General features: G+C 42.6%; 1 protein-coding gene across 2 annotated transcripts in view; it reads left to right on the top strand.

The window, feature by feature from the left end:
• Positions 1-2770: 2770 nt before the first annotated feature.
• The window catches only part of SDHC (succinate dehydrogenase complex subunit C), a 50516-nt gene continuing 26256 nt past the window's right edge, over positions 2771-27030 (top strand). The window contains exons 1-3 of one of the 2 annotated variants that reach the window (XM_069217802.1): positions 2771-2809; positions 23856-23912; positions 26170-26271. In XM_069217802.1, the coding sequence (XP_069073903.1) occupies positions 26180-26271 (92 nt within the window). In that variant the 5' untranslated portion in view covers positions 2771-2809; positions 23856-23912; positions 26170-26179. Of the gene's footprint in view, positions 2810-3081; positions 3207-23855; positions 23913-26169; positions 26272-27030 lie in introns of those variants that run through there. The other variant, XM_069217801.1, reaches the window with a different exon arrangement.

Raw genomic sequence — 27030 nt, 5'->3', positions numbered from 1 at the left:
TGAAGTTACTCCATTCGGTACCTGGAAACCAATCATCCCACTATAATCAGCAGTTTTAGTTTTACCAGATCTATAGGGCCTAGGACAAGCCTGATCTTCAACATCAGTCACACACTTGTGCTTAGTGTCCTCAGAGGGGAGCCTGTAAACCTTCAGTGTGGGAAATGGGACCAGGCTCATCCTCAGCAGGAGGGCCATCTGTGGTGCTCAATACATCTCCATCTCACTGTCAAGCACTCGTGGTAATGCCAATCCTGACATTTCGATATTAATTTTAGTTCAGTCTCCTCGAATAGATTGGGCGGCCATTGTTTTTTTTAATTAAATATATCTGGTATTTTTACTGCAGGAGGATCCTGTTGCGAGGACAGTGAATTCGAGTTGTCTCTTAGGATGGCCTCCACTTCTTCTATTAAGATATCTATATCTTCCAGGAAATGACTTCCTTGTTTAGGAATGAGACTCATTTTACCCTTGGGTCGCTTCCTACATTTCTTTGTACCACTGGACTGAGGAAGAATATCCACAGCCTTCTGTTTCCCCATATCTAAATAGAAGGATAATAACTAGCAAGAGAGGTAGCAGAATATATTAATGTGTGGATTAAGCCTTAAGGGTTTTAATTTACTTCCTTTGATGTTAATGACGCCCAGCCAAGCCTCGATCGGGCGATGACAGGCGAAGACGGGCCCGTCTTGGCCCGATCTTCACCCGGGTGCGTCCCGTGCTGCGGGAATCAAATGGCGCTTATGAGCGCTGAAAGTTCGCAGGGGTGCCTGGGGGACATAGTCCCACCCCAGGTCCGGATCAGGGCCTCAGCAAGGTTTCTCAGTGTGTCCCGCGCTGCAGGAATCAGATGGCGCTTATGAACGCTAAAACTTCACGGGGGTTCCTGGGGGACGTAGTCCCACCCCAGGTCTGGATCAGGGCCTCAGCAAGGTTTCTCAGCGTGTTTTTGTGTATGAAGGTTTACCTAAGGTGGTACTAAGTGACTAGTGTTCATTTCTTGTCCAACGCATCGAAAGAATACTTCAAAAGAATTGGTGTGCAACATAAAACTACTTCTCTTTACAACCCTAATTGCAATGGTATGGTCGAAACATTCAACAGGGTGATTAAGGGAGTTGTCCAATCAGCCTTTGCAAGTGGTATGGATTGGGAAGTACAGTTACACAAGGCAGTATGGGCATACAGAGTGATGAAGAATGGGGTAACAGAATTGTCACCTTTTGTGATAATGAGAGGGCGAGAACCTAGGACAAAGTACAGTCCGTAATGTTGTGCACTGGTCATTAGAATCAGTTCAGAACAGAATTAAGGAAAAACATGCTGATATGAAAAAACTTTATGATGAGCAGCAGGGGACTAAACCAGTTGACATTGCGGTTGGTGATTGGGATTGTGTTAAGAAACCGGGTAAAGTTATAAAAGGACATAGTCAATTTTATGAACCAGAGGAAGTAGTAGAGGTATTGAACAATGCAGTCAGGTCGAGCAATGGAAAAGTATGGAATCTTAAACGTGTGGCCAAGGTGTGCAGGGAAGCTAGGAGGCATAAACCTTCTACGGCAGATTTTAGATGGTTGGAAGGGGAAGAAGGTGATGCATTAAGTAATCAAGGGCTATTAAGAAGAATGGTAGAAATGAAAATAGTGCTGAAGAGAATGAGGAGATTGGTGAAAATGGGAATAGTGCTGAAGGGAACGAGGATGTTGAGTGTCGTGAAAGGATTGAGGAGGTTGATGGTGGTGTTGGTGAAGTTTTGGAAGGAGGAAGAGTGAGAAAACCCCTGGTTGGCTTAAGGATTTTGTGTTTGGGGAGGAGGTTTTCTTGAGTTAGTTAAGTAGTAAAATCAGTTATTGCAAGATGTTTTCTTTTTGTATGTTGGATTGATTGGGATGTGTTAATGAGAGCCTTATGTATATAAAAAAAATATTATAAGTACAGCTGTTAGTACCACTGTTAAATTTCAAAGTTTTGGTTTATATTTTATTTCAATCATTTATCTTTTATTATTTATTTTTTTATCTTTGTATTTCGAAAGAAAAGGGATGTGTTGTGTTTATAATTGAACGCGTTTCACTGTTGCTATGCGCGGAGTAGAACGCGGTGGGCAAAATGAACTGGGAAGCGGTTGGTCAAGTCGCGTTTCCCGCAGGCTCCAGGCAATAAAGTGATTTACTACAAATTGTTGTAATATTTATTCACATTAATTTTTGTATTTTTTCTGAGCTTCATGTCATTATTGATATAAATGACTGACTGGCTGATTTTAACTAGTCAATTTGCCTTCTGTAATGATTTTAGCCTGAAATAAACCTCAGTAATATGCTAGTTCACCTGTTTTCATTTTAAAGACTAATGTGCTTTACAACTTGGTTTATAATTTTGTTGACTAGGTCCAGTTGAGGATCAAGAAAACCACTAGAAGATCAACACTGCTCCTGGTCCATCAGAAGCGCTTTTCTATTACATATTAGAAAAAATCGAAATCATTGGCGAGGATGTGCTATCTCTACTACTCCCCGTTAAGGCTAGGGAGTGCACCAACCACTGTCTCACCCAGATCTCAAGCAGGGTTTACATATCTGTGCTTAACCAAAAGGCAGATTTAAATCAACATTTGATTTTCCGCAACCCGGTACGGGGCAAAAACTGACTTCCTCAGCCGGGTCGCTCAATTTTGGGAATATCAGGTAATATGTTAGCATTCTAGCTTTTAGAACACGACGGTATGAATTTATCCTTTTCCAATCACTACTCGCCCTGCCCAAGATGGCCGCCATTTACTGGAAGGCGCAGCTACCAGGTCAGCTATAATACCGTATAGGTGGAAGAGTCCTTACAGTCATTAAATGTCAATATTCATTGTTAGACAGTAGCGCAGCCAATATATATTCAATTTTCGTAAATAAGGGCATTTGTGAAAGATTTAGCTTGACAAAAATGTTTCTAAAATATTAAACATAGGCAATTTCTATTAAGCTTATTTATGTAGCGATACATTTATTTAATAGTATATGTATTTCAAAAGTAAAAACAGTGCTCTTCGCGGTGACTTAAAATTTTCTTTCTAGGATGAACTCCACATTTACGTACCAGTGGCGTATTAGATTTACTTCACGCAACCCTTCGGCTACAGGTCAGACGCTTGGCTGACATCACTTCCTTTCTTTCAGTTCGAAGATGGCGGCTTTATTATTGAGGTGACTTTACTGGTATTTGTAAGGGTGTGTGGACTGTCAAGTAGTAGAGATGGGGATGAGTTGACGTTAATATTATCATTTTCAAAGGGGTACGGGCGAGTTCGCTGAGGCTCTACTAGATGTTGACAGGATCTGCATTGTCATACCATATGGTCTTCTTATATTAATCACGGAAGCCGTGGAATAAGTTTGCTGCCTGGTCGAGCGGAGTTTAGGTGGTCGATTAAACATGGGGATAATGGGAGTGGTATTGGAGCGCTTGATGTGGACCGTGGAACCGTCCTGTGTCCAAGCTTTGCGTGGTACTTAGCAGGCACCTAGTGATACACCAGCTCATACAATTAATGAATGTAGTGTGCCAGTAACCAGGCTAATCAATCCCTTTTTCTTAGAATTATGGTATTTGCAATACTGCCTTCTCATTAAAAATACACAGCTATAAGTATCCGATTGCACAGTCAAATTTTCGTATAAATAAACTGATTTGATAGAACTTGACCTTATGAAGGTCACTGTATTGTATACAGTTGTCATAATGTAGGGTTTTAAATCCATTGATGGGCATCGCATTTGGGGAGTATGCTACTCTCTGGGAATACTGGGGGATAGGGGGACCCGCAGTGCTGGAAAATACAGGGGGGTCCGGTAGCCGTCCTTGAGACGGATCAGGCGCGCCCAAGTTAAATCTGGTGACTTTGTCCTTGTGCCGACGTATTCAGTAGTGCGGCACTTTGTGTGCTTTGCATTCCTCAAATCTACCTGCAGTGGGGGAGAAAATTCTCTTAATTTCAGGCCGAGTATGACTCAGTTTAAAAGGTCATCGGCATTTTTTTTTTTTATCGGCGTATCATCCGGGCTAAGGGCTAGCAGGAATTTTAACAGATAGCAAACCCAATCAGCTTATCACTTTACTACAAGTACTCAAGATAAACTATGATATATATATATATTTTTGGCCAGGTTTTGTGTTTTCTAAGCTTTGTATGGCAGTTATGCGTATACCGTAAGAGTGTAAGATAACCATTATCATAGCACTTAATAACAAGTCGTAGTGACTGCCTAAAGAAACCCCTTTTCTGGCGAAGTTGTAATAACAAAACATCGAGGAGACACGCAGCGGGGCTCTAATCTTATACTTTGCTGTCTTCGTATAGCTCCTTCATTCCGGTTTATAGTTCAGTATGCTACATTAAAGGAATTGTGACTAGCTCTTGATGAGAATTTCTGAAACGGAGGTTGTGACCCACTGCGCTGTCTGCATAAAATAGAAATCCGTGTTCTGCCTGCTGTGCTTTGCAGACAGAACATTGCTGGGCAGCCAACATTCTTTTACCATCGAGTTACCCAAAGAACCTCTGCAGCGAAGTTCCAACGTGGACTGGCAGATACAGTTATTGTGGCACGAAGACTTGTACAGGTTCCTCACACAGCATTTTTATCCCGTCTCTCTAGTTTATACCAAGCACAAAAAGTAGTGGTTTAGGCAAGTAGTTGTTTAGGACCTAGTTGTTCAGGATGTTTCCCTTGACCAGTGCTTTAAGCTGCACCTGATAATTGGAAAATACACTGTGGCTAAAAGAGAGTGGGTACACCTAGCCTTTATAGATCTGGCATCAGCCTTTGACTGAGGTCATAGAACCAAATTATGGTCTATATTAATTGAAATAGGATTTGACCATCGCATTGGTAGTTTCCTACGTGATCTTCATCAGGATCTAACAGCCACAGTCATATTTAACCATGTAGGGTCCCTGACAGCAGCATTAAAAATACATGAAGGGGAAAGGCAAGATTGTGTTTTGGCCCCACTATCTATTACCCTGTACATTAACAATCTGAGCCTGTTCTTGTGTATGGCTACTAAGGATATCCCACTGGTTGGATCACTGCTAATTCAGGCTCTTGTTTATGCAGATGACACGGTTCTGCTAGCCAACACTGCGGTGGGCCTTCAAAGACTTCTTGGCTCTTTCATAGAGTTCATGCCCTCTCTTGATATGGATATAAACTATTCTCACACCACGGTTATTGGGCAATTGAATAAGCCTCATAAGAGAAGGTTTTAGGGGTGGTCAGGAGATAACAATTGTTACCACCTTCCCATACTTGGGTGTTATCTTTGATGATAGAGGATCTTGGCCCCCACAAAGAAGGGATTAGAGAAATTTGTTGGCCAGGTCAGCAGCTTCAGTTTTCAACCTTGCGAGGCAGATTGGGGGCCAGACCAACACAGGCATTGGTGAAAGTTTGCTGAGCCAAATGCCTGCCAATTTCCAGTTATAGGAGTGGTCTATGGGGTTATAAGGACTGTGGTGAGATACATAGTCGAGAATGACTTTGCAAGACTGCTATCCCTCCCACAGTCGGTTGCTACCTTTACAGAGCATGAAGAATTGGGCCTCAACCATATTTCGGACAAGTTGGCTCTGTCCTCTATAGTTAGGTGGCTCAAAATCTGGTTGAGTACTGAATTGGTTTTGAATCAGGCCATTATAAGAGATTGTTGTGATTTGGATAAAGGCCTTACAATTCTGTGGTTGCATTATATTAAAGCTTCTCTGGAGGAATCAGACTGTGCAGCACTTTTTGGAGCACCTGAGCAAATTGAGAAAAAAGATGTGCCCTGGATTAAAAAGCAATTTATGGCAAGAGCCAAAATCGAGAGAGAAGAAAGGGTACTTCAAAAATCTACAGTTAGGACGTACATACTTTTGAAAACAGATTTAAGTATGGAGCCTTACCTGCGCATGGTAACTTCACCCCATCACCGTTTCCTATAAATTCGTTTTAGATTAAATCTTTTACATTGACTTTAAGCAGAATATCAGGTTCATCATAATGTGGATAATAAGGGGCCATGTCCCTGTAACAAATTTTAGATTCAAGATCCAACACACTTTTTTTTTTTAATGAGATTACAATAGTACTTTGAGACTGAATTAGATTTCACCATTACTCAGAGAGAAAGGAATTGGCAGGTAAAACCTGCCTCGATTTATCTGCAAATGTTGCAGTCCCCTGTAGTCTGTTTTAATGTGGCTAGTTTTTTGTCAGCCATGCTTAGAATGAGGAAGAAACGCAGGTGCTGGTGGAGGGTTGGCGATGATCCCTTTCTTATGCTTTTGATAATACTTTAATTAATGATGAGATGTATTCACATTCAGTATCGGTTTTATTTTGTGTACCCATGGGTGTAATATCCTATATGGTTTTACTGATTGCTAAGATTAGTATCGATGATTAAAGTAATGTTGATGAATTAGAGGGTACTTGAGACAGAAATAACACTTTGTCACAGTTATGCATTATTCTCTAGCTGTTTTTCTGATGGATCTTATGACTGATCTTTAGTTGCATCTAATTGCTTATATTTGAGTTATCTAAATGCATTCGGACTAATGTGCAATTTTAAAATGTGAGTTTCTGCTCACTTGTTTTAAATAAGGAGTTTTAATTTTGTTGTATATTGTTAAATTGCACTTTACTTTTTTATCTGTACTTTTTGGAAGTTGACGCCACCCTTTCCAACTTGATGAACACTGTTCTTTGCATGGTTTTATGGATTCTTGCATTAATCTGAGTAAAGATAAACTGACTGATTAGGAGCAGTCACAATTAAATATAGCATTGCTAGGTAGCTGTAGCTGAAATTGTGAAAACCACAAAGAAGTGTTGGAGCAATTATAGGGTACAGTGTGTTTGCCAAGGGGCTTGAGCGCTGTTGAAATGCTAGCCTGGGACGGGACAAAAACCTTGCCCTTACCTTCCTTAAGGTGTTTGAAAAGTTTGTGAGAATGCAAAGGCACTATCTTTGTGCTTTCAAAATATATAATTACGAAGTACCAGTGCACCATCCTGGATACTTGCTTGTGCATGCCGGACTTCAATATAGTATGTTTTTAGATTAGGACATGAATCTATATCCCAGCATGTTGTGTACCACAGTTCTGCTATTGAGAAATCAACAAAGCCCTCTCTGGGCAGCTCTAGCATTGCTGGGCAGCCAACATTCTTTTACCATGGAGTTACCCAAAGAACCTCTGCAGCGAAGTTCCAACGTGGACTGGCAGATACAGTTATTGTGGCACGAAGACTTGTACAGGTTCCTCACACAGCATTTTTATCCCGTCTCTCTAGTTTATACCAAGCACAAAAACATGATTTACTCCCTAAAATGCTCTTGCATCCCAGCAGTGAAAAATACAGAGCTATCACATAGCACATTCATGTTGATTTTCAGTATTGACTAGTGACAGTGAGAAGCTATAGCTAAACCTACCTTAATGGACACCTATGTTGGTGGTGAATCATCCACAGCTCTCATCTATCCTGACCTGCACCACCTGTACTATGCCAGTATTGGCACAACCCCAGAGCTCTTATAAAACATTATTTTGCCTTTCCTTCAGTAGCATGGTAGTATAGGGTATAAAAGTGTTTTTCTTTTTTGTTTTAGTTTTTTTAACCCTTTCGCAGCCAGGCATTTTCCCCTCAGGTGCTAGGCCTTTTTTTGGCTATTTGGGGGCAGTTCGCACTTAGGCCCTCCTAACGTTTTGCCCACATAAGCTACCCACACCAAATTTGCATCCTTTTTTTCCAACATTTTAGGGATTCTAGAGGTACACAGAGTTTGTAGGTTCCCCTGAAGGAGGCCAAGAAATTAGCCAAAATACAGCTAAAATGACGTCTAAAAAAAAACAAAATGGAGAAAAAAGGGCTGCAGAAGTAAGCGTGTGTTTTTTATTTTTTTTATTTTATTTTTTTTTCCCCTGAAAATGGTGTCAACAAAGGACTTGGGGTGCTAAAATCACCATCTTCCCAGTTTTCAGGAACGGGCAGAACACATTTTTTGACACAATTTTGGAATTTTACTGGGACATTACCCATTTTTACTATTTTTTGTGCTTTTAGCCTCCTTCCAGTTAGTGACAGAAATGGGTGTGAAACCAATGCTGGATCTGGAAAGCCAAACATTTTTTAAAAGTAGACAAAATTCAGAATTCACCAAGGGGTCATTTGTGTAGATCCTACAAGGTTTTCCTACAGAAAATAACAGCTGAAATAAAAAAAAAAAAAGGAAATTAAGGTGAAAAAAACAGCAATTTTTCTCCACGTTTTACTCTGTAACTTTTTCCTGCAATGTCAGATTTTTGAAAGCAATATACCATTATGTCTGCTGGACTCTTCTGGTTTGCCAACCTCAGAATTTGACCAAAAATCACCTTTTCCTCACATTTCGGTGACAGAAGGTTCTGAAATCTAAAAGGAGCCACAAATTTCTTTCCACCCAGCGTTTCCCTAAGTCTCCCGATTAAAAATGGTACCTCACTTGTGTGGGTAGGCCTAGTGCCCGCAAAAGGAAATGCCCCAAAACACTATGTGGACACATCAAAATTATCAAAGACAAAACTACCTTTTTTGCAGAGGGTGGGGGGCACCTAGGTTTTGGTCTTGGGCTCAGCAGCCGTATAGGGACACCTACCAAACCCAAACATTTCTAAAAACTAGACACCTGAGGGAGTTCAGGTAGGAGTGACTTGCGTGGATCCCCCAGTGTATTCTTACCCAGAATCCTCTGCAAACCTCAAATTTAGTAAAAAAATAAACAAAAAAAAATGTTCCCCACATTTCTGTGTGGTATCACAGCACTGGGACAAATTTCCTACTACCCAGCGTTCTCCTCAGTCTCCTGGTAAAAATGATTTCACACTTGTGTAGGTGGGCCAAGTGCCTGTGACAGGGAAGAGCCAAAAACATGTTGAAATTAAGGGGGAACCAAAGCGGGTCCAAAAGGGCAGTTTGAAGAAAAAAATGAAACATTTTTAGACTGACAAGTGGGGCAGAATTAAGGTGCTGGGTGGTAGGAATTTTGTGTTCCGGAAGGTTCCATCACAAAAATGTGTGATTTCCAGCAAAGTTGGAGGTTTACAGGGCATTGTGGGTAAGAAAATGGTGCCTGGAACCACACCAGCCTGGACTCACTCATATGTTTAGTTTTCAGATGTGTCTAGGTCTTGTGGATTTTTCTACATGGAAGCGTCCCAAAGTCCAAAAAGTACAGCCCTTACCATTCTAAGTGGGGCGATTTTGAGAGTTAGCCAAGCTCTCATGGCCCAAATGTAAAACCAAAACCCTGTGGGAAGAAATGGCCTAAAGTTAATTTTGCCCCCGGGGAGCGACCCTTGCCTAATGGGTCGCTCCCCACATATAAAGAAAAACAAAAAAGATTTTTTTTTTATCCCTGGTACCTAGAAGTTTCTGCCCCCCCGAGGGCAGATCAGCCTAATTATAATAGGCCGATCTGCCCCCCCCCCCCCCAGTGGGGCAGAAATGGCCTAAAAATCAATTGTCCCCCTGAGGAGCGGCCAGCAGAAATGCTGAGAGAGACATGAAAGGAGAGGACAGGCCATGCCTCTTCTGCCACCCCCGCGATATCGGAGGAGAAATGCTTTTACAGTGTTCTTCTCCGATCCGCGCGAGGGGTAGGCCTCTGATGAGGTTAGCGCATGATCGAGAGCTGATGTCAGATGCTTCGGGGGGGGGCGAGCGAGGAAGGGGAAGCGATTCCCCTTCCATCCCTGCCCAGGGGAGAGGATAAGAGTGCAAGGCCCCCGGTGGGCTAGCGCTTCTCCCGAGGGCCTATACTTGGATGTAACTGTTACGTCCTGGGCACCTGAGCGGTGCTGCCCAGGACGTAACAGAAGTCCAGGGCACCCAAGGGGTTAAATGAAATACAAATACAGATCAGGGCTTAATCATATACTGCTATCCCAAAAATAAAGTATTTTAGCTGTTGGTATTCTTACCAGTAATGACCTGCTGTATGATTCCCTATTGCAGTGCTGAGCACCTCAGGAATTTTAAACACACATATTTGCTCTGACATCTTCGTACTGATTAATTAGTGACATATTTAAAAAGAAGTTTGCGAGTATGTGTGTCTATAAGAATTTGATGCCTACCCAGTTTTTCTGCAACAACTCGGGGGTCACTTACTGCAGCTTTCTGTATAATCTACAAGTTCAGATCCTGGAATCAGCGACTCATCTTGTTATTGTCTGCAGTTGATAAACTGAGGCCCACTCAGTGGGGAAATAACACCATCTCTTGTTAAGTAGCTCATTGAAATTCACCTGAAATGGAAGATGTGCAGCGCCCACTGTATCAAGGGATCCTGCACAGCTTTCAAATTGTCACTATTCAGCAGTAAAGATTGGTAGGGGTCATATGAGACAGCTGCAATTGGGGATAAAATTAATTACGTCTTCAAGCCTAACTCATCCTGGTGCAACCTTGGGGCAACCTCCACTCCTCCTCCAATCCATAGTGGGTTGATTTCCCCTGCTGAGACAAATAGCTCCAATACTAGAATGGTTGCTCCCTCTACTTCTTTATTCCCTTCAGAGTCCTCTACTGTACCAAGTGTCCTGAGGGAATTTCCAAGTTTCAATTCTATTAGGGGGGACAGGGAGGCGAGATTATCGTGTACTTTCTTCACTTTGTCATTACAGCAGCCATTTTAACAAAGTAAAACAAAAGACTTAATTTCCCATGAACCTTAGGAAAAAGTCAGCAACAAAGAATGTACAATCAGCACTTCAGCGACCCCTTGATAGTCCTTTGTTCCTCTTGCTGCCTCCCTTTTCTTCCTGCAGCAGAAACTGGTTAACATTGTCCTCTTTGGAACCTTCTGATCCTGAAAATTTTGTGAACAACATGCAAATGAAACCCCATACTGTCAATTAAAAGCGGGTTATGCATCAGCCTGAATTAAGCATCATACAACAGTTGGGATCAACCACAGATGAACGTGCTAAAACAATCCTGTACAGTTTGACATTTTGAATGTGTCGTTATACCCACCTTTACGAAAACCACCTTACCCCTGGGATGGGAGTATACATATGTAAGATTGGGTTGGGATAATCCTCACCTCCTCGTCCTGAAACTTTCTGTTATGATAGCTAGGAAATATTTCATTCTGTACTGGTAATGTCCAGTGCTCTGACACCCAAAACTCGTCGAAATGAAAGTAAACATAACAGGATAGCCAGTTTGACTTAGTTATCTTTTCTTGAGAGACACTTATTGGATTGCCATGACAAGAAGAGGTTCAGGACCATGTTGACATCCCAAAGCGCCGAGTATCTGGGCTCTGGAGGGAAGGCTAATCGAACGTCTGCAGAAGTTTCATACAAAGTGGTGTTCCTTACCAGATGGCCACCCACTTGAGCATGGCCTGCCGGTATTGCTGACCTGAAGGTGTTGATGCATCCATAGGCTAATCCCTCAGAGGTCAAGGAAGCGAGAAAATTCAAGATATGGACAATCTCTTTTCCCACTGGATCCAGGTGTTGTTGGTGATACCAGCTCAACCATTGAGCCCATGCCGTTCAATATCTTTTAATGGTACTTTCAGCCCATGCCTTGGAGAGGAGGGACACGGTGTGGTTCAAAAGTCCAGGGACTTTCCAGCATTCCCTGTAATTATCCATGTCATAGGAGGCAAAGACCCCCTCCATTATTAGATGATGGCAGTTCCCCTCCGCATCTTGAGGAGGACTGGGAAAAGGGGTAGAGGGTTTGGAAAATCCCAAGAAAGTTCCAGAAGAGCCAGATGCAATACTTGCAGTATCCAAATTGGGGTCATTAGCACTATTTCTTCCCACTGTCTCCTCACCTGGGCCGAGAGGCCCATTATCCTCGCTAACAGGGTAAAAGTGTACCTTCTGGAGAAACTGAAGTACCTGGTCCAGACGACATGTATAGAGGTCCACTGATAACTGGACACCACTTAACCTGAAGGACCTGGAAGACCATTGGGTGCAATTGCCAGAGACTCTTGTCTCGCGGGTAGAGGACTGCCAATCAGCTACTTGGTTGGATTGTTCCGGGAGGTGTTCCACCGTCACTGAGACTTGATTCTCAGGGCAGTAGTCCCAGAAGTTCCTGCCCAGGTCCGAGGGGGCTTTTGATCGCATACATCCTAGACAGCTTCTGTAGCGTAGTGCCACAGCGTTGTCCATTTTGAGTAGGATGCAGCATTTCGCTTAGTTCTTGATCCAACACCGGACCACGAGTGAGCCCACCAACAGTTCGAGGCAATTGATGTAGAGGGATTTTTCGTGAGTTGACCATCTTCCTCCTGTGAAGAATTCCCCACACTGTGTGCCCCATCCCGTGCTACTGGGGTCTGATTCTATGACTAGGTTAAAGGGAGCCGAATATCGCTCAACTGTTCATGCTTCCATGTGGGCAAGGCACCACTGTATCTCTTAACAGGCTTGTATGTGAGCCCTCTCCGGAGGTGGAAATCCTTGAGACGTTGCAGGGCTCGGTAGTTAAGGGGTCCTGGGAAGATGGCCTGGAATGAGGAGGACAACAGTCCTACCCTCACGATTTGCCTTAGGGTTGTGAATGGTTTGCCTGCCATCCGGCACAGTCCATGTCTGATCTTGCTCCTCTTCAGCAAAGGCAGCCTGAGCGTGGCTCAAACCGAGACAGTCATGGAGCCCAGAAACACTAGAGACTGAGTAGGAGTGAGGACTGGCTTCTGTTGGTTGATAATGAAGCCTAGTGACTCGAAAAGGGTTACTGCGATCGGAAGATGCACAGAGAGATTCTGGGGATAGTGGTCCATCAGGAGGATGTCGTCCAGGTAGACAATGAGGCAGACACCCCGAGCTTTGAGGTATTTTTACCACCGGACACATTACCTTGGTAGAACACCATGAGCCGGATGACAGGCCAAAAGAGAGAGTCATGAATTTGAAAGTTCTCCCTTGCCGTTGAAACTGGAGGAATCAACGATGGGTTGGAAAAATCAGTATGGTCAAATATGGATCCTTGAGGTTGAGGCGAACCATCCAATCGGGTTGAAGGAGGTCCCTCATGAGGTGATACCTTCCATTTTTAAGTGGCGGAAGGCCAGCCACTTGTTGAATTCCTTCAGATTGATGACCTGCCGCTGGCCACCATTCCTCTTTTCCACCAGGAAGAGATTGATGGGGAAACCTAGAGGGTGAGGAGGTGTCTGTATGACTGTACCTTTGATGAGTAACTTCACCACCTGCTGTCTACCAATGCGATGCCCACGTCTGTGAAGACCAGCGGAATAAGAGGCTCCCTTTGGGTAGATGAGTCTTGGACTCTATACGGAAATCCTGCATGGTCTGAAGTTCCCAAGTGTCTTAGGTTGTAGCTGCCCATTTGTGAACAAACCTCTGTAACCTGCCCCCCAGGCGTTGTTGGGGGAAAGGGGTGACAACTCACCTTGAGCAGAGCCTTGATTGCCTCCGCCCCTGTGGTTGCCTCTTGAATCGCAGTATCGGGTATAGCCTCTGGTGGGGTAGAAGTTGCAGGACCTTGAGGTGTCCTCGTACTGACCTCTTCTACTGCCATATCCTCTGTTGGGGGCTGAAGGTTGAAAGCGGCTGGCCAAGCAATGCCTACCTCGGCCAACCCTGGTGAAAACCTGGGCTTAACTATTAGTTTAATTGATGCCTGGGCCTTATCGAGGGAGCTGAATGTCGCTATAAGTTTCCCCAGTTCAAGAAATTAATGAGTCTCCAAAAAGTCCACCTTGGTGATGGGGCCAGCTTTCGAGGTGGCGAAGTCCCCAAGTTTGGGGGTCTATCTTTATGAGAATCAAACTGCACCTTTCGATTGAGATGGCACAGTTAGAATTTCCCCAAAAGATAATGGCCCTCCGGCCAGCAGGAGAGATTAAGGCCTCAGACACTTTTTCATCCTCTGCCATATCCTAGATACACGTCAGGGGGCCAGAAAGGTCCACAATCTTATTTTGACAAGCCCGCTAAGATCTATTGATATCCTTCTTTGGGTCACATGTATTTGGCTAGAAAAGTGGTCATGTGCCCATATATCTCGGTGGTCAGTTGCACATTATTGGCCAGAGATGGGTGGGGACACTCCGCCTGAAGGCGGTTCCAAATTTCTTTGTCAAGAGGCTTACGCAGCCTCCCTCGACATAGGTAATGACTTTGTCAGCTGGGGTCCTCTCCAATGATGGAGGATGTAGTAATTCCTCAGGATCCAGCATATCTGAAGAGGTCCCCTGTGGAGCATCTCCTGCTGGCGTGTTGCCATTTGGCTGGATGTAGGTGGGTAAAGGGCACCATGGGCGGGAGCCTGTATCTTGCTCCGCATCAGAGCCAGAGGGAGAGTCAGTCACAGATGGGGGCTAATTGGGCTAGGAAGGGGGCCTGCATCCCCAGGCTGGATCTCAAGTGGCCCGGGCACTGAAAACGGTATGGGGTCTGGTGCCAAGGGCTTGGAGTGGTTTATAAAGGCTCTTTTTAATCTGTCAACAGTGTCTATTTTGACACCAGGAGGGTATTTCCTATTGTGCTTGGGAAGCGCTGTTGGACCTTTAGCCCCAGAATGCCTTTGCTCGCAGGGAGGGGTTTAAAGCAGCACTCTGCATACTGCAGAAGTTTCAGCTCTGAGGGTGCCACTTCCTAAGTCACCTCCTTCCAAATAGAGGCATCCATCATGTCATAAAATTGATTATCAACTTGGGAGGTAGTTCATGCTTTTATCCTCCACACTGGTCTCCACAATATTACTCATGAATCTGTAATGAATTATTGGGGGCTACCCAATGTAAATGTATGGTGCTTTGGGGTCACAAGGCAAGCAGAGGGCAATATCTATAGTTCAGGATCTCCCAGCAAAGTAATGTTTTGCCCACCGGGCAGAAAATCCCTTCAGGAGACAGAGTCCCCAGGGATTGGCGGGCCGGTCGTTGGATGAGACATGCTGTGTCTGTACTTCCCACCACGTAGCACCCTCTAGTGGTCGAGGACCACACCGTTGGAGCACCGAAGCATGCTGACAAAAGGAAAGCGGAGGAGCGAAAAGAGTTTCCGCAGCCTCGCTGTGGAAGAGAAACACACAGAGACACACTGAGATCATTTTAAGAGTGGAACAAACAGAATAGCGATCAAATAAGTGGCTCAGAGGCCGGAGGCACGTACATTTACTTTGTTAACATGGCTGCTGTAATAATAAAGTGAAGGAAGTACAGCATAATCCTTGCCTCCGGTCAGGACATATAATCCCCTCGTTGTTTTGACTCAACAAACATGTGACCACCACTGGACAGTTTTTTTTTTTTACTTGTCTTTGTAGAAATCTATAGATCCCCGTATTTATAAGCCCAAGTGTGTACTTCAATTTCATCAGTATGGATCCATGTTGGGAATATCTCCATCCATTCTTAAATAATATTTTGAGCAACAATTAAAGCTCCATAGGGGAGGGGGCGGAGCTATATTGTGCTTTTAGGGAATTGACTTCTGAATGTTTTTTCTCATTGGCATCCATCTTTCAGACCTGTAATTCCTTCCTGGGATTTACCCTTAGTTCTCGGAGACTTACAGCAAGCTCCTTTTTTGGCTTCTGGAGTAAATATCTTTTAAGTTTATATCATACATACCCTTTCCCTAGATATGATTACTACTCCTCACAGTTTTGGGGAATTGGGATCTTTGTTTATTTAGACCCTCTTAGCTACGTATTTGTACGGACAGTATAGATTTTCATTTGGGCTTGGGGTTTCAATCAAAAGTGACTTCTTTCAATACACAGCAATAGGCTTTGCTTACATCTTGATTCCCAAACACATTCTCGGTGAAAGTGGAGGTGGAAGCATGGCATCTTTTTGAAAATCGTCTGTGCAGTGGAGATTTACATTTTTCTTTAAGGTGTTTATAGGGTTTATGACAGACTCTGTTAAACTTGGCCCCTTTAAGTAAGGGAGCAAGCCATCCTTCATTTTCTTTAGTTGCTGAATTAAGGCTGTCATTTAATTGCCTTATGAACCAAGGGAATACCATTAATGGACTTGATTCAGAGTCATTGTGCTTGAGGTATGGCAGTCTCTTGGGCTGAGACAGGGGGTGCTCCTCTATCCAAGACAGTTGCTGTGCAGTGACCTGGGCAGTCCCTTCAACTTTGGTAAAACAACACTGCCTGTATCTAATGAATCCGAACTTTTGGGGAATTTGGAGTTAGTCCTGAAGGCTGCTCTGTAGTTATATCTCTGTAATGCCATGATTTTCCTTTTTGAACAAAAGTAAAGTCAATGTGCTATTATGAGATCTTATTTCAGGTCTTGATGTGTAGCTTGGGTATATTCTCATCCAAGTAAAGGCAGAGACGAGGTAGAATTTAGGAGTTAATGTGCCGGTAATCGTTATTAATCCTATTAACCCTTTCTCATCCCAATATTTTATTGCTCCATCCTGTGAATACATCTATTCCTTTTGCTTTATGAGAAGGAAGGTAGGGGTTTCCCCTGCGTTTAACCTGAGGATTCTTACCTCATTCAAGTAAGTACTGGGATGAGGAAGGACAATCTGTATAATGAAGATTACTGGTAAGTAAACACCACATCTTCTAGAGAAATGCCAGAGGAATGCCACCACGGAAAAAAACATGAGGGAATCTGCACTGGAAGTATATTGTAAATTAAGAAGTAAGAGATAGCTTACCTATATTGAGGCGCTATTGAATCATGTTAAATGCTTTTATATAGTATTAATGTTGCTGTAGGTAACCAAATATTACTTGAGATTTGGAAGAGTGTTGTGGAAGTCATAGTGATTGAAGTCGGGAGTGTATTGTGATAACACCAGCAGCTTGGGCAGGTTGTGGCTTGTGCTAACGGTTTAAACATATGCTTCAATCAATGCTCAACGTGATGAGCAATTCTGAGCCGTAGCATTCTCGCTCAGAAATATACTTTTAGTTCAGATATTATGAAGACATATGCCACCAATCAATTAATCATTTAATTTTACAGTCATAATTTTGCTTATCATAGTGCTCCAATGTAATAACTCCTATTTTTTGAGTTTTAGAGATTAGGTATGGGGGTGGGAACAGCATTTGCAAATTTCGTGCACCCTCTCCAGCTCTCACTAGATTATTACTGTGCATAATCCTTTGCCTTCTCTGTGGCACTTAAAGAAGTACCAGGACACTTAAGGTTACCTATCGCTTATCCACAACACATTACAAGAACATTGGTCACATTTTGTTGATATCACTTTTTTGTTGTATGTTTCATGTGAGTCCATAATCTGCATTAGTTGGTAAACTTCCACCGAAACCTGATCTTTTAGATCTGATCAACACCTTTTGTTTTCAGCATGTTTGCTTTCTCTACCTACTCTTTCTTAATCTTCATTCTTGCTATATTTGTTTCTCTCTTGTGACGACAACCAAAATTTTGGCTCTTATTTTCTTTGTGTTCCCCAGATTTAGGGCCTCATTATGACTTTGGCAGAGTGGATTACTCCGTCCCAAACGTGACGGATATCCTGCCCGCTGTGTTGCCAGTTCCATTATATTCCATGGAACTTGTAAAACGGCAGACTGGATATTCGTCACTTTTGGGATGTAGTAATCCCCTCCGCCAAGGTCCTGATCAGGCCCTGAGACTCTCACTTACTTCACATCCTTTCACCTTTTATCTGCAGAGCCTCTGCTTTTCCATTTTCACCCTCTTTTATTAATGTCTTGTTTCTCTTCTTTAGCTCTCTCACCTCTGCTTCTCTTCTTTTCCCTCTTAATTTCCCGACTTGCTGCACTCAACGCTCTTACTTTAACGTTTTTCCATTATCTGTCCCCTTTTATCACTACTCTCTGTCCCTCCACCTTTGTGTTCTATAGAAAACGTTACTGCTTTGGCTTCCTGCCAATGCGTACTCCCAGTTCTTTTTTCACCTTTGTTTCTCAAATTCACTTTCTAAATTCAATCTATTGTCTAGTCTCCTATTTTCCTAATCCCACAATTTTATGTAAAGAAGCATCCACCCCCTTGTTATCACCGCTCATTGCTTGCTCCCTCCTGGTCTTCCTCGCTCTCCTTTCCTCGGCCAACATCCTTTCCACACTGATTCTCTGACTCAAGACCGTTCCTGCATTCTCGGTCATGCTCAGTCCTCTCACTATATTTGCATTGACTTGACCCCCATTTCCTTCCTTGTCTCTAAATTGGCAAGCTGTCTATTTATTGAAGTCTTTTTTTTAGGCCTCTCCTGAGACATCACACTTCTGCTGTCGCCTGCAAAGATCTGTTGTTTCGAGGGTTAAAAAAAATAAAATAAAGTGGGCTTTTAGCCCACCCATTACTTAACATTGGTTGGCATCATTGTTGCTCTTGTTTTCTTCCTTTATGTTGTTGAGTGCATGTTGGCTTCACTTCATGTATATGTTTTTCTTTTCTTCCCTGGAGCATGGACCATGTACTGTACTGATTTATTTCTTGAATAGTGTTCTTCCACATTTCTTGTGCCCAGATTGCGGTACTTTTTTGTGAGCGTGTATTGATTATATGTCCTTTTAAACACATTTCTGTGCTGCTCTAGCTTGATTTTTAGCTGCTTTTATGACCACTCGTTTTTGCTTTTTTGTCTTTTGGCCTACTGCTCCCTGCTCTCACTGTTTGTTTGCGTTCCAGAATTTTTAAGAGTTCATTTCAGTAAGTCGCTTTTCTCCAGCCAGTCTTTTCTGTGCCTCATAACAACACGTTAAAACATTTTAATAAAATTGAATGTTTCAGCATTCACTAAGGGTGCTTTTATTTATGATTCGTTCTTTTTGGTCGCATTCCTTGTAATTCATCCTTTCTTCCCATTTTGAGACAGGTAATGTAAGTTGCATGTTTTTAAAAGGTACTAATTGGTGATATCGGCCTTTGCCAGAATACACTTGTATGCGTGCTGTTAGTAGTTCAAAGGTGTTCGCCTCAGTACACACCATACCATACTCTTAACAAATATACTCTATAAAACAGACCATAACATACCATACCACACTATACAATAAGCATACCATTTGATACAATACCAAACCATAATGTAACATACCATAGAATAACAGCTCATACCATACATACAACAGTCCATACCAAATTATTCCATACTAAACAGTAACTGGTCATACCATAACATATCATACTATAATATATAAAAAATACCGTTCTGTACAATGACAGGCCATACCATATCATGCTATCCAATCTGGTCGTCCTCATCTCCTTTGACCTCTGCCTATCCCTGAACCCTCCCTGCACCCTCACCTCCGCCTACCACTATCCACCCCCGAACGAACCCTCATATCACCCTTTACCTCTACTCACCCCTCAACCCTTGTGACTCTGTAGACACCCAACGCCACAAGACACTCTAACCTCCCTATAACTCTCGGCACCCTTCAATCCATCCTTACCTCCCCTCACCTCTGCCAATCCCTGAAGGCACCCTCACTTCTGTTGACCTCTACCCACCCTTCAGCTACATTAACCACCGTTTGCCTCTACCCACCCTGAACACTAAATTCACCCTTACTTCTCTTTAGCTCTACCCATCAAAATGGGGCGCCTCAGCTTGGATGTAAGATAGTGTTTTTGTTTTGTGAAAATAAATTCCTGCTGTCGGTGCTGGCTGCGCTTTAGTGCTTTTTTTTTCTTCTAACTTTCAGCCTTGCTGCACGGCATCTGCACTGCTGTACAACATGGCTAAAATAAATTGACAAAGTCAAAAACGTTTCCATAGGCGAGACTGATAGTCTTGCAAATGCTTGTCTTTTCTGCATTCTTTTTCAGATGATCTGTACTTTCAAAGTCTAATTCTGGGCTTTTCATCTTTCTGTGTCCACAGTTTAATTCTAATCTCACTCTTTCAATATTCCAATGCTAGTCTTTTTGTGCCCCACATAGGCAAATGGGCACAAATGAACAACTCCATTGCTGGACACAAAGAGGTTTTCATGCAATCCTGTGCACTGCCTTTCACGCAGATAGCTCTGACCATAGCCACATGCAGCTTTGGCACCATTGTGCATAGGTGTCATGTACACCAACCATCCTGGACAGTAGCAGGCTTGCACAGATATGGTCATGTGTTTTGGCATCCTTGTGCATTGACAGCCTTCCATACTGTAAACTCTGTTTAGGTACTAAGAAGCAGGCAGTCTGGCACTCTTGACATCGCTGCACACATTGCACATGTAAACTGCATATCACTTAACAGTCACATGCACTATTAACCCTGCAGTTAATCTTTGACTCAGAAGTACTTGTGCACTGATTATCTGTTCTTCGCAGTTATCCCTGAGAAATGTTATATTTGTCAGCTTTGAAGGCAGGCTTGTAGCTATCATCGCCGTGCACTGTTAGACAGCCACAGCTCTACTAACCCTGTGTTTTGGCCTCCATGAAGACCGTCTTGTACAGCATAACTGAGGCACACTGCTTGCCAGTCCTGCACATTGGCAGCCTTACACACATCCAACCCTCAACATAGTCTTGGACTTTGCCTGTCTTGTACACCCCTGGCTCTCTGCCCTGCCTTCTAGCCTTGCAAGTTGGCAACCTTGGTGAAAGCGTTGCTTTGTGCTACTACCGTTCCTCTATTAGCAGCCTTGTGTTCACATAGCCGTGTTCTCAAGCACATAATACTGCATAATTGAGTTGTGTAAAATAACAATTTAGTAGACCAGAAGTTCTGAAAGCCCCTTGCTTGCTGCAGCAACTTATATAAGTTATTAATTTCTCAGACACCTGTGCTGCTAGCAAAGTGCCTTGTTCCATCTCACTTGTACCCTTCAGGTAGTCCTGGATGTTTGGCCAAAACACTATGTATGGTGTTATTTCTGACTCTATTCATTACCTTGTTAAAAGGAAAACTGCAAGCCAGGTTAAGCAACATAAATTTTTATTTTTTAAATAGCTCTAAAATCTCTAAAATTATGCTTGCTTAAACAACGTTTTTTTTAGGTCAGAGCCTACCAGACAGCGCAGCTGTTTGCTTTGCTTAAGACATTTTGGGAATTTCAGAAAGTTGGCCTAGGAATTCATTCTGCTCGTGTATTACCGTTGGCTTAGTGGTTAGTAACTCTCACTTTCTGGCTTTCCATTTGCTGCCTTTGTTTGCTTTAGGCTCTCCAGGTTCAGTTTGTCGCTCTTGTTGTCTAAACCGTATTTTCTCTATCCTTCCTCATACTGGGTTTCTGTTAACACGCCTTTAAATATTTTTCTTATCTTGTCACATTTGCTGTGCATTCATAGACCAAGATCATATGTCAGGTGCCGTCTTCCAAGGGCGCTTGTTTACATTTCTTCCTCTGACTTCAAAGTGAGAGGATTTTGTGTGACAGTCTTGCTGGTTACTGGGGGTGGAAAGAGTTTTTTTTTTTCTCTATCGCATGACAACTTTTTATGTGAACTGTGTAAGTATTTCAGAATATATCAGAATTATGAATGCACAAATGAACCACATTTTTTGTTATTCCTGTGTTGGAAACAAATACTTTATTATGATGAAAACGAATCATTAAATTAGGCGATGCAATTTCCACACAATTTCGTCTATACATTACATGGTTTTAATAATAAAACTGTATGTCTGTGCAAATGTAATGGTCCTTTCAATTGAAAATGTGCTGTCTGTAATAGCAGTGTTCTACCACACCATGAGTACTCCACTCTGTGGCACTCCACTCGGCACAGCTCCACGCCACTGCACCCTACTCTGCACTACTCCACTTTACACCAGTCTATGCCACATCACTGTACACCACTCCACTCTACATCACTGAACTATACGCCACTTGACGCTACCTACGCCTCTGTACCCTGTGTCAATGCACTCTTCGCCTCTGTACTATATACCATGCACTCTTAACCACTCCATTCTACGCCACTGTACTCTGCGTCACTTTGCAACACTGCACTCTACGCCAATACACTCTGTCAATGCACATTACTCTGTAACACTCAACTCTGTGTCCCTGCACTCTATGCTAATCTAGTGTATGCCACTCCAATCTATTCTGCACTTTATGCCCCTGCACTCTACACTACTTTACTCTATGCCATTAGACTCTATGCCACTCTGCGCATATGCACTTGACCCTGCACCACTCCCCTCTACGCCACTTCACTCTAATCTGAATCAGTCTACTCTACGCCACTGCACACTATTTCACTCTGTGCCACTCTACTCTTAACCACTGCACTCTACTCTGCAGCACTGTACTCTGCGCTACTGCTCTCTACGCAACTCTACTCTGTTCTACACCACTGCACTCTGGCACTCTAATCTGCACCACTGCACTCTCTGCCACTGAACTCTACGCCACTCTACTCTGCACTACTCCGCTCTACGCCACTGCACTCTATGGCACTATGCTCTACTCTGTACCACTATATGCTACTCTGTGCCACTGCCCTGTGCATTACTCAACTCTACGCCCCTACACTCTGCCATCTAAAAAGGCTCCTTTTTTCACTCTATGCTTATGCACTCTACACCAGTCCACTCAATGCTGCCATTCCTGTGTATGCACCTTTATACCACTCCACACTATGCCACTCAAGTACATGATACTCTCTGCCACTCCCCTCTAAAGGATTCTACTCCACTTTTCACCATTCCACTCTACGACACTCCAAACCACTCTCATCTATGCCGCTAACTTTTAGCCTTGCTGAACAGCCGCCACAGTGGCTCTAAAACACATTGGCAAAGCCAATAGCTCTTGCTTAGGCAATGCTTGTTCATTTTCTATAATAATGGCTCAGTTAAACAGTGGTTGGCCGGCTTGATGATCTGCAACAAACCGCCTGCCAGTCAGTTTGATTAACTAGTGGGCAGATTGCATCCTGTTGATTAAATAAACTATATTTCTATGTGCCCGTTTCATAGTTTAGGCAGATCACTGTTACACTGTTAAGTGAAAAGCTTTGCATTGAGATCCTCATCAACACATGCATTCACTTAGCATTGTAATGACATTTTGCTTTTATCCGTTTTGTGTAATTAAAAAGAAAGTACTTGCATAGTAGAAACGAGCATTGGTAAGTCCAGTAGGTAGAGCGTTGGTCACCATGTTTTTGGCTTTGTAAGTGCTTTTTTGTTATTTTTTTTTGCAAAACAGTATTGTTGGAGAAGCTGCCAGGCTGTCGTCAATCAAAAAATAAACTTGCTTTTTTGGTCTCGTAAAACAATATTGCCATAGCAGTCTCTGGCATTTAAAGGAACAACTTGATGTGTGGATATGCTCCTTGTGAAAGGGCAGAATGCCGCAGCGCACAGTGAAGTTATTCAGTGCCTGGAGTAGACTGGCCTAGTGCACTATGTTGTATGCTTTAGTGGTCGGACGAAAACTCTAAATGAGACAATAGCAGACCTATGGATCAAGATCCCCGTCTGAAAGAGCCTTTATTTAAGCATATTATTATGAACAGGTCTTGGCTAACACCAGATCTAAAAAGGCTTATTTTTCCAGTATCGTAAAACTTACACGGTTTGACAATAGGACTTGCTTTCAACTTTAAAACACTTAACAAGGAGTTCCCGGTGCAGCGCCTCTACCTTGCGGTATTTTTTGGAAACCTCCCTAGACACCCAAGTGTTTGATGAGAAGTCGATCTTTTGCCCTAGGACATGCATCAATAACCTGCTTGAGTTTTCGGGCTGTAATCAGGTTGTCAACCTGAGTGGAGTGGCTTTTGCAGCTAGCTTACAAATTGTGTCATCATTTAATTTGTGAAATCGTTTTTTGTGTGATTTCCTTACTGTATGATATTCTTAATCTCTTTATTTCCTTTTTCAGATATGCTGGGCGGCAGGGCTTGCGTTCCCAATTTTCCCCAGTTTTCTCACTCAGAAAGTAAGTTATTGAGTTCCGATTGGTTTAAATACTCTTGTATAGCTGTTGAAAATGTATGTAATTGTATTTCTGCTGCACATACTTGGAAGAAAGGGGCGCTGTACATACCACTTCGGAAGTAGGAAGCTCAGGGAGAAGTACTATCTAGATTTACATGCATTACAGAAGCTTGAGGGTTTTTGGGTTGCGGGACAGAGGAGCTATGTATACTTAATGGGGTCATCAGGGTGCATTTATTATTCTTTCTGATATGTACTTGTGACGGGTCAAGACTGATGTGAGGGGTATTTTTTCTGGATCTTTAGCAGATAGAAAAAGAAACAGAATGGTGTTATGTTGACCCTGCACTGTAAGCCTAAGAATTTGTTTTGAAAGATGACGTCCTCTTTTGCCATCACCTCAGCACTCACTGTGAGGAAGGCTGTTTTTTGTCTGTATTCTTCCCAGAATTTCATATTTGCTAGTTTCTTTTTTGCTGCCCTCAACAAAGTCGACCACCAAGCTATGTAATTGACACTCTCACCCCCCAAACATTACAGGTTCAGCATTAAAAAGTTCTCCTTTTTTTCTGTCCATCCCCCTCATTCTCCAGTTCCTGGTAATCTTCGCTCTCATCACAACAGCATACTGTTTTGAGCTCACTAGTCTTTGTGCTCTGTGTTTAATTTCTTGAACCATTCTTGTTGTCCATCCTGATCCCCATTGACATGATCTCCACACAGTCTGTATGATGGCATGCCCAAGTTATGACCCAGCTCGAAACCAAAATGCCCTTACACTTTGGGTGTCCTTTAGCTCCCTGCTTTGTCAGCTCTCATTCTTTTTCTCTCATTTGCTACTTTTCCCTAGTGTTAGGAACTAAGAATGGAGTTTTGTCTCTTAGGATACATAAGAGACCCTTTTTACCATGTTCCACGTTAGGTAATAGTTTTCTGATATGCAACGTGAAAAAGCTCTCTGACGTCCTCTTCCAGGCACGTAGTTTCCCAATGAACGCACTAGTCATGGGTAGGCTGGACTGTTATAAAAGTCTGCTAGTGCCACTTTTCCCACCTTGCTGCTGCAACTCAGTGTGTGCTCTCTCCTCGTGACACAAACCTTCACATGTGCATTTGATATAATGTGTCCATACACTTGCCTACCTCATGTCCCTGTACCAAACGGGACGGCTAGCTGTCAAACACAGTGTCGCCTATCTCATCTCTCACAACTGTTTATAACCCACTCTGTTTTCAGCCAGCTGTATCCTCCTAAGTATACATAGAATCTTGCGTGAACCGTTCAGGTTCTTCCTTCTACTTGGAACACAATCCCACATCTACCTGGAGCTTTGTCAGCAGTCATGATGTTCAAATTGACCCTCACAGTTCATATTCTTTAACTCAGAATCCTTATTTGACTATCCAGTCACTCTGTGATGTGTCCATTCCCAGTTTTTCAAACCACTTCTCAGATTTTAACATTCCACCGTGAAACGTACCCTTACAGCCACTGCAATATAAATGTGTCAATATACATGATGCGTTTGGTGTAGTGGCCACCTCTGTATCCATACCATAATACCAACTCTTCCCTATTTGCCATCCCCCAACTGCAAATGAAGTGTCTTTTTATGTGTTTATTTAACGTTTTTGTGTAGCACAGTCTTATTTCCATTAACTTGCAGGTGGGAAAGGCATCAGGTATCCAGCATATATGTGCTTCTGTAAATAAGGTTTATCACTCTCTATGGATCTGTGCTTGGTACTCTTTTCAAAAGTTATGATTCTGAGAAACAATGCATATGTTTTGCAGATTTATAACAAAGCCACCAGTACTCGTCTCCTTTATATACGAGCTAATATCTCTTAAGTCTTTCTCCCACTAGCCCTCAGACTTTTAAGTGACATCATTGTATTGAGTTGAGGTTACTGTCTTTAAAAAAAAAAAAAAAAAGGAAAATTGTGGGAAAAGTGGTCTGGGACTTTACCTTGTGGAGAAATAGTCGAATGTCTAAAATCTAAAGAAGATACCCATTCTGGAAAACTACTTTCCCAGGGCATAAAGGTTTCCATCTTCAGCAGTTTAGTAACTTCTTTCCATTGGAATACAGTCTATATTTTTTGACATGCCAGGTGCTAATTTCTAGTCATGACGTGTTCCTTTGTAAGTTAGTAAATATGGCTTTACGATCAACAACCTGAAATCTGGCTCCTTGTTTTATGGCATCCTCATGTAGATTATATTTTCCATACATTTCTTCTTGCATTCTACGCAGTGCTGTCCCCATGGCAACAACGACGTGCCAGCGACTGGAGCAATTTGAGGAGAAAAACACACGACTGAACCGTCCTCTGTCTCCCCACATAAAAATATACAGGTTTGGAATGCTTAACGTTGCCATTTATGTATACCTATTAAACATTTCGTCTGTGTATAAGCTGAAACAAAGATGCTTGTCTAGAAATGTCATCAAGCACCATTCAGCACTTTTGCATGTTTGCCATCCTGTAGTGTGGTTGCATTTATCATACTATGTGTTTTTTCCCCTCTTCATTTCCAGTCACTATTCCGCACAATTGCATTGCCTCTTAATGTGTGCATGTGTCACTGTATGCATTAGCTCCCTTTACTATAAAGGCATATCCTTATTTTTCTAAATATATAACACTGCATAACTGACACCTAGCCCACACTTGACTCTAAACCTATTGTGGATTGCTTTCTACATATCATCTGCCTCAGTGACTAAGTAAAAATGGTAAACAAATTGAAACAAAGCTACACATCATCTGCTGCAGAACTCAGATCAGTTGGGAATATGATGTGGGTGATTCTGTGCAGGCAGCCTATTTTCTTAGACTCCCCTCCTCATCATACTGACCACAACTAACCTCTCTTAACATCTTCTTTAAAAGCCCCTCGTAAAGGTTTTTGGACTCATAATAACAATACTTGTCATGTGGTGGCCTGTAATCTGTGACCTGTGATTTGGTTTTGGCAAATTAGATGCACTGCCTGAGTATTCAGTCAGGTGTTAAAAAAGAATGAGAACTAATAGGTCTAATTATTATTACAGATAAGTGTTTATGCTCTTATAATGAAAGTGGATGGCAGTGTTCAGCGATCTTATTTCAGA

This window comes from Pleurodeles waltl, chromosome 12 (genome assembly GCF_031143425.1).
Source record: "Pleurodeles waltl isolate 20211129_DDA chromosome 12, aPleWal1.hap1.20221129, whole genome shotgun sequence".
Taxonomy (NCBI): Eukaryota; Metazoa; Chordata; class Amphibia; order Caudata; family Salamandridae; genus Pleurodeles; species Pleurodeles waltl.
Note: the sequence above shows the minus strand (reverse complement) of the source record. Positions and strands in the feature narration are given on the sequence as shown.